The 12,678-nt window shown below is 39.6% G+C and overlaps 1 protein-coding gene across 1 annotated transcript in view; it reads left to right on the top strand.

The window, feature by feature from the left end:
* The window catches only part of LOC105938373 (formin-1), a 75,331-nt gene that overhangs the window by 654 nt on the left and 61,999 nt on the right, over positions 1-12,678 (top strand). The window contains exon 2 of the mRNA XM_036150804.1: positions 1,304-2,913. Within this exon, the coding sequence (XP_036006697.1) occupies positions 1,347-2,913 (1,567 nt within the window). The 5' untranslated portion in view covers positions 1,304-1,346. The remainder of the gene's footprint in view (positions 1-1,303; positions 2,914-12,678) is intronic.

Genomic DNA, 12,678 nt, shown 5'->3' with positions numbered 1-12,678 from the left:
TGTGCATGGTTGCGGTGCATTTAGTGTTTGTTTCGCTGGAAAGTATGGAAGGCCCAGTTTGTGAGGCAAGATGGTCCTAAATAGTGCATTTTTTGCTTCTTTTTTTTTTCCTCCAAGGGGATAAACTGCTCTACAGAGGTTCATAAACAGTCGTCACAATTATGGAGTAAGATTTTTGTCGTTTCTGAAAGCTCAATAAATGTGCAAATAAGGCTACTGTGTATTTAATTTACAAAATAAAACACACAATGTGAAAGATTATAAGCCCTTTTTTATCAGTTTGTATTTAGCCTTTATTCTTTATTTGCCAAATCACATCTTACAGTGCCTTGTAAATGTACCAGGTGTCTCATGTTATACCTTAAACCTTCAGTGTTTTCTATTGTAATTGTAGGTAGTAATTAGTGCATCACTGTGAAGTGGAAGGAAAGGGGTGCATGGTTAAAAAAAACAAAACATTCATACAAATAAAAAACCTTTGTTTTTTGGTCTGCATTTAAAACACAACGAACAATTTACATTGACCTGAAACATTATGGTGGCAGGTGTGAGAATGTTTTCTTTCTCTTAGCTTTGCACTACTTAGTTTTGGTTTTTCATATAAAATTACTAATGAAAAACATTGTACTTTGTGCTTATAACAAGATGAACTATAAAGAGAAGGTAAAAGAGTTTTTCAAGCACTGTAAGTCTAGGTCACAGATTGCTGTTTAAGTTACTAACAAAGCCCATGGGTATATGCACATATTCAGAAAGCAAAAAATGCCATTGCTTTTTAGCAATCCAAGACTATTTAAAAGCCCTCACTGATACTGAAAATTGCTAACTTGGGTGTTCTTCACTCAGTAACTGTATCCACAGCGAAGATTGTTGTCATTGTGACCATGTGTTAGTTAATTTTCTGTTTGTCACTGATAAAAAAAGACTCATGTATCAATTTTTGTGGATTTTAGTTTTTAACTGACTGATTATTGTGGCAGAGTTAGGATGCTTGGTGGAAAATAAATAAATGAATACGTTTTTTGAATACACTGATGCTGCCTAATACTGTCTTGTCAGATGTTAGCTAGTTAAAAGATGTAGAACTTTGAGAATATAGGTTGTTTAATTTAGATTTTTCTCCCCCAGTCAGTTCAAGGTTTATTCATAAAATAGTACATTTCATTGAATAGAGTGGTTTTAAATGCATTATAAATAATCAAATGTTTTGTGTTAGAGACACATTTGGTAAAGATTTGCTCTACTATTTCTAATCTTATGTGTCTTCAATATCTATTTCTGTGTGCTACTTTCTCCATGACAGCATCAGACCAGGTGATGAATTGCCTGAGAGTCCATTAACTAACATGGCACCCATCATGGAGGGCACACACACCATCTTGCTTCTGTATACACCCATCCGTGAGCTAAGTAACATCAGCCACTACTTTCCCAAGAGGCGGGCCTCCATCTTCAAATACAAGAGCCGCACCTCTCATTCAGCAAGCCCCAGTAATGACCATGACTGGGGGAAGCAGAATCTGCCTGTGTGCAGACAAAGAGACCAGTCTTCTGACTCTTCGGGCAAACTCTTCAACTCCCAGCAGGCAACAAAAGAAGCAGTCGCGGAGCTCTGCTGGCTGGCAGCTGAGCACCACCAGTTCTTGGCAGATCTGTTATCGCTGTGTCGGGATTGCGCTAACAAACTCAGGATGGGTAACCAGGACGGGAAATTCCAGGAATGCCAGGAGGGTCAAGAAATTTACCTTGGAGGTCAGGTTCTCTGTGACACCAACCGCTCCATCTCTGGGCATAAGAAGGGTGCAGCCAAGAGCAAAAAGGGGAAGAGGCTGGGAGGCAAGAGGCTTGAGAGCTCTGAGGATTTAATACACACCAAGCTGAAAAAGACGGGCACAAAAGGACAATCGCGTGTGGATCTTTTAAAAGAACGCAACGTATCCACAGCTTTACAAGCGGAGCAAACCCCAGAGGAAAAAGCCTCTATCGACGTGTCTGACAGCACCCCGTGCAGCTCTAATGTCAGAGATGTTAATGAACCCATCCTTACAATGGAGGAACCCTTCCAGACTGCTCAAGGAAACTTGGACTTCACAGAGAACAACCAGACCTTTGACCCCACCATGGATTTCTGTAGTGACTTCTCAGAGTGTGACGGTGAGCTTGGCTATGCATCATCCTCTTGCAGCCTGATAGAGGGCCTGAACAGACAACAGAGGGGGGGAAACCTTCGACCAATTAAAAGGTTTGATTCTGCGGTTGAGATGTTAGCTAGGAATGGACCAGCAGTCAACAAATCTGCTCAACAGCAACTGCACAGTGACACCAACCAAAGAAGCACGGGCATAAGCGTAGTTGCAAAATTGCAGGACGTGGATGGTAAGGTTCTCCATGTCAGCCATGCAAATCCGAAAGAGGCTTTGCAGCATCAGGTGACTAGTAAAAGTAAACAGGAGACAGGAGAGTGGGGAACCCAAAACGGAGACAACCGGCTTGGCGTGAGTAAGGAAAAAGGTAGCAGACTTCCTGAGGGGCTACAACTGCCCCTTTCCCACACCGCGGAGCCCTCTGCTCCATTCAGATCCCGTTCGAAGAGCCCCTCTTCACCTTCTCTCGCCGGAGTCTTCAACAAATCTTTCCCAGCCTCAAACAGCCTCCAAAGCATGTCGCCTGTGCTTTCCCCTTTGTCTTCGAAGCAACTGAGTCCACACCTGAACCACCGCATCGTCCTGCTCTCAGATAAGGAGGAGGACCCCTATCGAGACAGCTCCAGCAACACCGATGACCCAAAAAGCTTTACTGAGGTCCTAGATAGGAACGGCAACAAGCGGACTGTCACCCGTCTGGATCTGGACTTCAACAGGCGGCCAAGCAACTCCAAGCAGAACTCCTCCAGCAACTCAACAACAACAACAGGTGAGCTTTCAGAAATCACACTATGAACAAACTGTTTCATGTACAGACTCTCTGAACTGATGGGGATAAAGATATCGTTGCTTTTATCGCCTCTGCTGCCTCAAATGTTTGTCAGAGTGAGTCCTTGATCTTGCAGCTCTGTTGCCGGAGTTCAAAGAACAAAAAGACAAAAAGTGATGGCTTCAAAGAGATGCAGTTGTTTGGATTTGTCTTTGTGTCAGACATGGTTGTGGGATGCTCCCTTAACTATTGTATACTGCCAGACATTTAACTCAAAGGGAATCTTACTTTGTCACTCAAGCTGTTATCTAACAACTTGTTTTCCGCAACATATGAGGGCTGTTATTTAGGCTCTCTTTGTTGGTTTTTCACTGCTTTGGTTTTGGGTTATGCATTTGACCACAAATTAGAAACCCTCCAGCCGAGCCTGCACGGGGCAGCCGGGTCCTGAGAACAGTTTTGTTGATGATCCATTATAACCTTCTTGGCGCTGCAGGGAGGGCAGAGATTAGTGGGAGTGTCCTGGATCAAAGACTCAGTGTTGACACCAAGTTTGACCTGACCAGAGTTCACGTGAGCGCAGACGTAACGCCAGCATTCCCAAAGTGATCTTTAATGGGTGTGCTTTCCCTCCAACTCATTTTCTGTATAGATTTCTCGAAACAAAGTGGAAAAAATAAACCCATCATGCTGATGAAGTGACTACAGGAAAAAAAAGATGAAAGCTTTTCTTATTTTGATCCTTTTTGTAATCTAGCCTGGAGCGTGTAATTCTGACAATAGCATAATAAATGGATTTGCATGGTCACAATGTACTGTCTATATGTAATCTTTGCAAAGCCACAATGACGTTAAAAGCCTTTTTCAGAGACGTTGATGTAACTTTTCATCATTCTTCGGGCAAAGACAATTTTCATAAAAGATGAAACAGCATAATATGTAAGGCAAGGCAAGGCAAATTTATTTGTATAGCACAATTCAGTACAGAGACAATGCAAAGTGCTTTACATGATTAAAATATATGAACATAAAACAGAATAAAAGCAAGTAGGAATAAAATGTAGAAACAAAACAGAACATTAAAAACAGTTGGACTAAAAAAAGTTGAACTAGTGATGTATGTACCATAAGGAGAATGATCAAGAAAGAGGCCATTGGCCTCTTATAGGGTCAGCACAAAGACTCACAGACATTCAAACTTAATGGCCAGTCTAGAAGGGAAATAATTAACCCAACATGCATGATTCAGGACTTTGAGATGTTGTCAAAGTACCCTAAAAAGCTCATGCAGGAACAGGGAGAACATGCAAACTGGAAATAGAGGCCTTAAAGCTAAATGTTAAGCCTGTAACACAGACAACTTCAGAATGTTCCTTTTTGCTGAAAAATGAAGAAGCAAAGAAGCTCTCCTGAAGCCATTTGATTTGAGGATTTGTTTACTGCAACGTTTTAGTGCCTGGAGTGCCAGAGTTGGCATGGCAGCTCCACAGCAGGATTTCCAAATTTAAAGTGTGGATACTTTTTTTATACATATACCTAGAATAACTATTGCTTATTGGACAAAAATCTTTCCACTAGTTTAAAGCCATCTCTCTAGATTAGTGCAGATTAAGCAGAGTTTTTTTTTTACAGTATCTTGCACACCCCACAAACGTTCGGATTTCGTCACATTATAAACACAATCTAAGTATATGTTATTGGGCTTTTATGTGATAGACCAACACAATAAATGAAAGAAATTCTATGTGTTTTATGAATACTTTTTGATTTTCATTTGTTAGAGTTAAATTGCAATGTGCATTTGTGTCACCATCACCAAGTCAGTATTTAGTAGAACTGCCTTTCGCTCCAGTTAAAGCTGTAAGTCTATTGAGGTACGTTACTGCCAGCTTTGATCATCAAAAGAGTGACATTTTTCCATCTTCTTTGTAAAGTGCCTCATCCTCAGTCAGATTAAATGTGGCACATCTGTGGACATCAGTTTACAAGCCTTGCCTCAGATTCTCAGTTAAATTTAAGTCTAGATTTTGCCGTTCTCACTCACATGAGTGGGCATAAACCATTTCATGGTAGCCCTGGCTGTACATTTATGGTCAATGTCCAGCTGGAAGATGAACTTCCGCCCCAGGCTCAGGTCACTTACTGCCTCCTTTTAGTATAGTCCTGTAATTAGCTCCATCCATCTGTTCATCAGCTCTCACTGTGTGATGGGTAAACAATAGAATCCTCACACAATAATGCTGCCACTGCCAAATCTCACTGCAGGAACAGTGTGATCAGGGTGAAGGGCAGTTTCCCTTTTCAGCCACAATTATTCTTTTGAATACAGGCCAAAAAGTTTACTTTTACATACCACGATCCTTGCGCCCTACAGCAGCAAAGACTTACTGTAACTCTTTTTCAACAAAGGCTTTTTGTCTTGCCACTCCACCATAAAGACAGATTGTCAAAGAGGAACCGTGGATCTCTGGAGCTCTTCCAGAGTTACCATTAGCCTTTATGCTGCTGTTCTTGCAAAGCCTATCAGTTAGGTTGGCCAGTCCTATCTTTTACACTGGGGCCATTTTCATTTTCAGATGATACATTTAACAGTGCTGAGTGAGATAGATATTCAAAGCTTGGGATGTTTTATAAACTGGCCCTGCTTTTAACTGCTCTGCAACTTTGTCTTACTTACTGGTCTTCACTAAGCTGTTTGTTCACTAATACTCTCTAACAAACCTTAAAGGCCTTCATACAACAGCTGGGTTTATACTGGCATTAAATGACACACAGGTAGACTCTGTTTACTGGTTAACTGACTTCTCAAGGCAGTTTTTTTGGATTTCATTTAGTTACTAAGAGGTATCAGACTAAGGTGGTCTTGATACATATGCACTACATTTTTCATATTTTTATTTGCTAGATATTTGAAAACCATTTATCAGTTTCCTTTTATATTATGATTGCGTGCTACTTTGTAATAAAACACATTTAATTTAGTCCTTACAAAGTGAGAAAATGTGAAAATGTAAGGGATTGAAATACTTTTGCAAAGCTCTACAGGTTACTCTGAGACATTTATTTTTAAAGCTTTGTTGTTGTACTTACATGTTGCATGTTCTCTGTCAACGCTCTTGCTGCTTGTAATTGTGGAAAAGAGTCAAGTTTTACATTTTATTCCACATCTTATTCTATGAAATAAGGACAGAAACTTTGAAGAGTTAATTTGTGGTAATTCACCAGTTAATTCATGTTTCCACTGAGAAATAGCATAACTCATACCCACTAGGTTCCTCAATCAGTTAGCACAGCCAATCATGCTAAAGTCAAAAACCACTGAAGGAATAATGATAAACTCTGAGCCAAAGCTATTTCTTACATCATGCTGTCCTCTTGCTACATCCTCTGCAGTCTAAAAGTTAAGGGTTGAACCTTTGATCTTACATACAGTCTCTTTTTACTTCATATTAGCCATTTAGTAACCTGCTCTTGTGTTGCTTCATTATTGATTACACTTTCGATGTTAACACGTATAAATGAACATCAGAGATCAGACAAAGAGGATAAGTGGACCTGTGTGGAGACTGGACCTTTACGGTGAACAAAAATGTAATTAATTATCTTCCAAGCCCTTTAATCTGAGCTTCCCTAATGAAGGTGGGGTGCTTATTAATGGGTGTAATCATGCAGGCGGTGATAGTGAATTTTAAGTAAGCTAATTATTTACTTTACTTCATGTGCTAATACAAGTACCCTTCAGCCTTTGTAATAAAAGATGGTAAGCTTTGTTATAATTTTGCATCTAGATCCAGATAGAAAAAACACTCTGAAATGTTCCACATATGGTTGCCCACTTGTATTCTGCCTTTGGTTATATTAATCAGTCGGACATCACTGAATCCTGCCAAGAGTTAGGATAAGAATGGGGGGAAAAAAGAAAAGATACAAGGCTCTGTGAAAGAAAGCGTAATGTCGTTCAGGGTTTTTGTAAGAATTGCATTACGTATACCCGCCACTTTAACAGCGACACTTGACTCCCATTTGTTTCAACTGCTGACAAAAAAAGGACAGAAGGTCCTTTTTTGTCAGCAGTTGTGTTTCCCATCGAACGCTCCAATAGCTGCCATATTTTCTTTCACCCAGTCTCTTCTTATTGTTCAGTCATAAGCACTGATCCTACCTTGTGACCTCTTGGACGAGTAGTCAGTGTGCTCTAGTTGAGCGCTCATGGAAAGGTTCCTCATTGTTTCAGGTCTTCTCCAGTTGTGGATCAAAGCTCTCACTGTTGTGCCCTGTAATCCCTAAACCTTAGAGATGTCCTTTTTTTTTTACCCCTTTCCAGACTAATAAATGTCAGTGACTTTGTTTCTTATCTGCTTTTGAGTTCTTTTGATCAGGGCATGGTGTGCTGCTCTGCTAGATCTTTTAGGCTTCTTCATGTTGTCTATTTAAGCATTTTTTACAGACCAAACACTAGTCAAGCACGTAGTTGGTGAATCAGAATCAGTGGCTAGTGGGGTTAATCCAAATGGAGGCAGTCACTTTTTCTAGATTGATTTGGATAGCTTTTTAATAAATTAAGTGAAGTTAAATTCATTAACAGACTATTTTAGTAATATTAGTTCATATTAATATCTCTAAATATTAGTTGTAAAAAATATGACTATCATGGCTAACATTGCTAGCACAGCTAAAAGGCACATTGCTTTTGATATAGACGTTTAGAAAACAAGTTTGAATTATTGACCAAAAATGTTTTTTTCTTATTATTTAGAGCTCAGAAATTCCCAGGCTTACCAGTGTCCGTTGAATGCAGCATTACTACCTTTCTCTCTTCCTCAAGTCTTTATTATTCTCGGACATATGGCAACCGATGCCATTATGAGATTACCTCAAATGTTCCAGCATGTTCTAGTGCAATGTAGAGGAACATTGTTCCCAACATTGAAGACAGAGACCAGCTCAATTACAATTTTGTAGTCAATTCCACCCAAAACACACCACAAGAGCTTGTTTTGTATTAAGCTGCACACAGGGGGAAAAAGCACAAAGGTCCTTTTTCTTATAACATTTAACCTGCTTTCCTCAATGAATAACATTCTTCCTGAAGCACCCTGGGAAATTTCAGTTATGTGGCGTCTCATGTTTTATTTTTGTTGTTGTTTTTAAGAGCTCTTTTCAGTGTCCTGTAGCTGCTGTATCACTTGGGGAGGCTAACCTACTTCCCCGTCTCCCAAGTCGTGGCCAGCCAGATGAGATAAATCAAAGCTTCCCTTTGCTCTTTGTCTCTGTATCTGATCAGACTCGAAAGCTGAATCCTAATGACAACTCACTCAGATTCATGTTTGGCTGCATGTCTGCATATGTTTTCAGGCAGTGTGATGCAGATCCTTGTGGGTTCACTTTCAGCTGCTTTTCCTCGTCCCTTAACCGTGACAGGCAATCAGTTCAATTAATCATCCAACCTTAAAGTGGTGCATAGCCAAAGGGGGTATGTTAAAGCAGAAAAGTGTCGTGAAAGGCAGAATAGATGCAGGGCAGTTGGCAGGTTCTGCTTTTTTTTGTGATTTATATTTAAGATTAGTGATTATTCTTCTTGATGCTGGAGGCGGTAGAGGCTGCCAAATGTACTCAGACTGCCACTTGGCCCAGTTCTCCAACTTTCAGTGATGAGGTTTATAGATTTTGTAGAATAAATAAAGGACACAAGAAGGAGCTGTTTGGTTGTTCTGTTGAAAATCACTCACGAGAATCTGGGCTAATGGGTACTTTTCTTTTCTTTGTTTTGCACATGATTTGGATAGTTCTGCCCTGGCTGACCTGTAGCCATCTCTTTATTAATATCAGGGAAAATATCAGGATAACTCATTTCTTTTTGAAAAACAAGCAAAAGTATTATGAGGGCTTTTTATGTTGTAATTTTATGTGTACTTTAGAGTGTTGCGTAACCAATGAGTGTTTTTTTTTTTTTTTTGTAGCTATTATTTTGGAATTATTTTATAATCATACTTTTGCCCAGATGGAGTTTTTCCCATCTCAGAATAATCTGGCGCATGCAGATATCCTCTTATCTTCACAGAAAAAGGCATTTCTTTCCACGAGGGCTTTGTTTATATTTATTTATATTTTGCTATATCGTTTTACAGTTAATGCAGTGCAGTTTTGTCTTATTTTAATGCACACCCTGTTGAAGTCTGGGGAGCTTTTAATATTGTCCGTCCTCTTGGCCTGATGGTGGCAGTGTGGATTACCCATGCATTTAATCAGCATGTTATTTTGCTGGCCACGACCTGAAACTCAGGCACACATTAATGAAGGACAGACATCATGCAATATAGCAAGAGGATGTATTAAACCATATTTATGTCTGTAGCAGGTGGATGACACATGGCTGTAAGACCTCTACAAAAACTAGAAATAGTAGAGAGAGCCGTAATGTCTCCACTTGGCCCACATTGGGCATAACACTGCATCTGGAACCATCCCAAACTACAGTCAGCATTTTGCACTGCGGGAATGAGCTGCATAGCATTATGATAATGAAAAGTTTCCCCCCACTAGTCGGAGCTCCACATAGCTGTAACCCATCACTCCTGTCTCTTGAGTATGTTGGAGTACTGCAGTTAAACCTCGATGCTTTGCTTTTTCTGTGAACTGCGTTTGTTTTGTATTGATATATGTATTGATATGATAATATGTATTGATACTATTTTTGCTGAGACCCAAGACTCTGGGGATGCATTCAAGGGTACTTGCAAGTCTTTAGAGTTGTATGCTGTGTTGAAGTCACTTATTGCTCCATGTCCTCTTGTGAAGGATACCACACTTATTCTATATCAAGTATATTTTTGCATTTTATTGAACAGGGAGGTAGAACGGTGTTGCCTTTCATTTGCAGGAAATGATCATTATGATACTTATATTTGGCCCTCACTGTACCATCTTCTACTTTACTTTTTTCTATTTATAAATGCGTGTGCCCCACACCTCACCGATCAATGGCTTTATATTGTGGATGTAGAGATATAAAAAGTTTCATTACCTTTTTTCTCACATTTTTCTTTTAATGTGACCAACCACCTGTACAACTTGACTATAAAAACATGACTTAACACTTTTAGAAAATCATGTGGTTGCATAAGTTTGCACATCCTTAATCTAATACTTTGTTGAAGCACTTTTTGATTGTATTACAGCACTCAGTCTTTTTGGGTTGCAGTATCAGCATGGCACATATTGATTCAGAAATCCTTATGCACAATCCTCTTTAGCTCACATGACAGATGTTTAATCAAAGCCCTGCACTTTGTCTTGGCCTTTCAAAAACTATATTCTTCTTGTGAAGTCATAGGGACCTACTTATTGGGTTTTTGTTGTGCTGAAACACATCCATCTTCAGCTTTCTTGCAGAAGCCTGAAAGTTGTGTGCCAAGATCGATTGTATTTGGAACCGCTGATAACTCCCTCCACCTTAGCTAAATCCCCGTTGTTAGTGATGTATGGTATTGTTTTTGCTGAAAACATTGTTTTTTTGGAATTATAGCTAAAAAATGTCATCCTTGGTTTCATTACACCAGACAGTTTGACTGGGAGGTATGCCAAGGGGAAAAAAACTAACCTTTCTGTCCAACCATAACAATCATAAAGATATTGAGTTAGCTAATTGCTAACAGGACTTTGACTGGAACTACTGTTTGTGTTTTGGTTAGCCATGACAGAGAGCCTCTTTACAGCAACTCCTCAAGGGGGGTCTGGTGTATAACAATATATGTGAAAAAAAAAACAGCTTCTGACCACAATCAAGAATAGTGGAGACGCTTTTAGCATGTGATGCTGTGGGCCTGTTTCTGTTCCACAGGACCTGGAAACCCTTATAGTCCATGACATATTTGTTTTTTAAAAAGCAAGACCTTTTAGGTAAGTATCTGCAAGAAGCGTATGACCTTCTACTCTGGATACAGGTTCCTGCATGGAGACTGCAGTTTGTCAAAGGTTTTCTTGCCCAATTTTTTAGAAGGTTTTTTATTTTATGGGATTTTTCACGGCTCTAGTGGCTTGCTTTTTTTATGATAGTAGGCTGACAGGAAGGGGGTGGAGAAGGGGGAGAGACATGCAGCAAAGGACCACGGGTCGGATTTGAACCCAGGTCAACCGTGTCAACCGTGTCAAGGACTAAAGGCCTCTGTATATGGGTCGCGCTACCCGCTGTGCCACGAGCACACCCACTTAGAAGGAAACTTCTTCTATCTTGCCACCCTGCCCTGTAGCCCAGATGTATAGAAATAGAGAGAGATGTGGTCACATGTACCACACAGCCAGATCATTTTCAAATTTGCTTTAAGTATCTTGGCTGCCTCCGTGACCAGTTTGCTTCATAATTTGGAGGCACATCCAGCTCATGTCTAGGGTTGCACGGATTTAGAAAAATAAGCAGTTGTGATGCTTTTAGTGAAAATTGTTATAACCATATTATGAATTGTAAATGGACTGATTTTATTTAGCGCTTTTCTAGTCATACTGATCTCTCAAATGACTTTAGACTATATCCACATTCACAATCGCACTCCTTAACGCACACACATTCCTACACCAATACGCCAATCGGTAGGCAACTTGGGGCTAAGTGCCTTGCTCCTGGGCAAGGCACTTAGCCCCTGTAGCCCTGTAGAGCCATGACACATCACTGTGACCTGTACTCTCGGGTGGGATGGCCTTCCCTCTCTACGAGGAGGCGGTGTCATTGGTACACTTTTATTTACAAGGCCCTTCTTGGATTACTGCCCTCTTACATTTGTACCTTACTTACACAGAAAAGCATGGCCTCTTATGCCCTGAGATCCAACAATCAGCTGTTGTTCACTGTTACTTTTGACCACATAGAGCTAAGGAAGAAAACCTTTATCTACGCAGCTCCTTGTGTGTGGATTTTTTTTTACAAAGAGACTGGAAGTTGACTGAGTTTTTATCCTTAAATGCTTTTACGTTGAAAATAAGAGAATTTGAGATGACCTTAGTTATCTGTAATTGTTCTACTTTATATGGGTTTTTTATGTACCTGTTATTTAATCTAATGTATCTCTGTTTCATGTGTAATTTTGCTGCCTCTTGGCCAGGACTCCCTTGAAATAGAGGTTTTTAATCTCAATGGGATTTTTTTCTTGGTTAAATAAAGGTTAAATTAAAAAGAAAATCCCCAAAAGCTGTCTCAAGCAGTCTTTTACAATTGAAATATTGTACGCACTGATGCAAAGATGTCCTTTGACGATTTGATATAATGTGTAGCTTTAAAATGTCATGTCATTGGGCTTTCTCCGCTTGGTGATGGTCTTCACCATGTTTCTTGGTATATTGAATGCCTTGGGAGTTATTTCATACCTTGCATTGGAAGCTCTTTGCAGACCATGGTGAATGCAATAAGAGAATGTCAGTAAAAGCTGCATAGAGCAGCAGAACTTTCTTTGGGTTAGCCAAAGGCTCTAAAAAATTCTGGCAGGTGTGTTTTGACTCCTATTTAGAATGAGTTGTAACAAAGCCACATCTTAGTTATGAAAAGTAATGCATACTTATGCAACAACATAATTTAAATGTTTTTATTCTTTATTTTACTCACTAAAATATTTCTGTTTGTCTTTCAATAGTGTACAGATTATAGATGGTATTAAAGATGGAAATTATTCTTAAGTTTTTGTGTTGGTCTCTAGTTTTTTTAGATCACAAAACAAGGTGTTTCATAGTTTTTGTCCCCTGTCCTACACTGCAACAGACAGAAGTTAAGTTCCTCAT

The sequence above is a fragment of the Fundulus heteroclitus genome, chromosome 19 (genome assembly GCF_011125445.2).
Source record: "Fundulus heteroclitus isolate FHET01 chromosome 19, MU-UCD_Fhet_4.1, whole genome shotgun sequence".
NCBI lineage: Eukaryota > Metazoa > Chordata > Actinopteri > Cyprinodontiformes > Fundulidae > Fundulus > Fundulus heteroclitus.
Note: the sequence above shows the minus strand (reverse complement) of the source record. Positions and strands in the feature narration are given on the sequence as shown.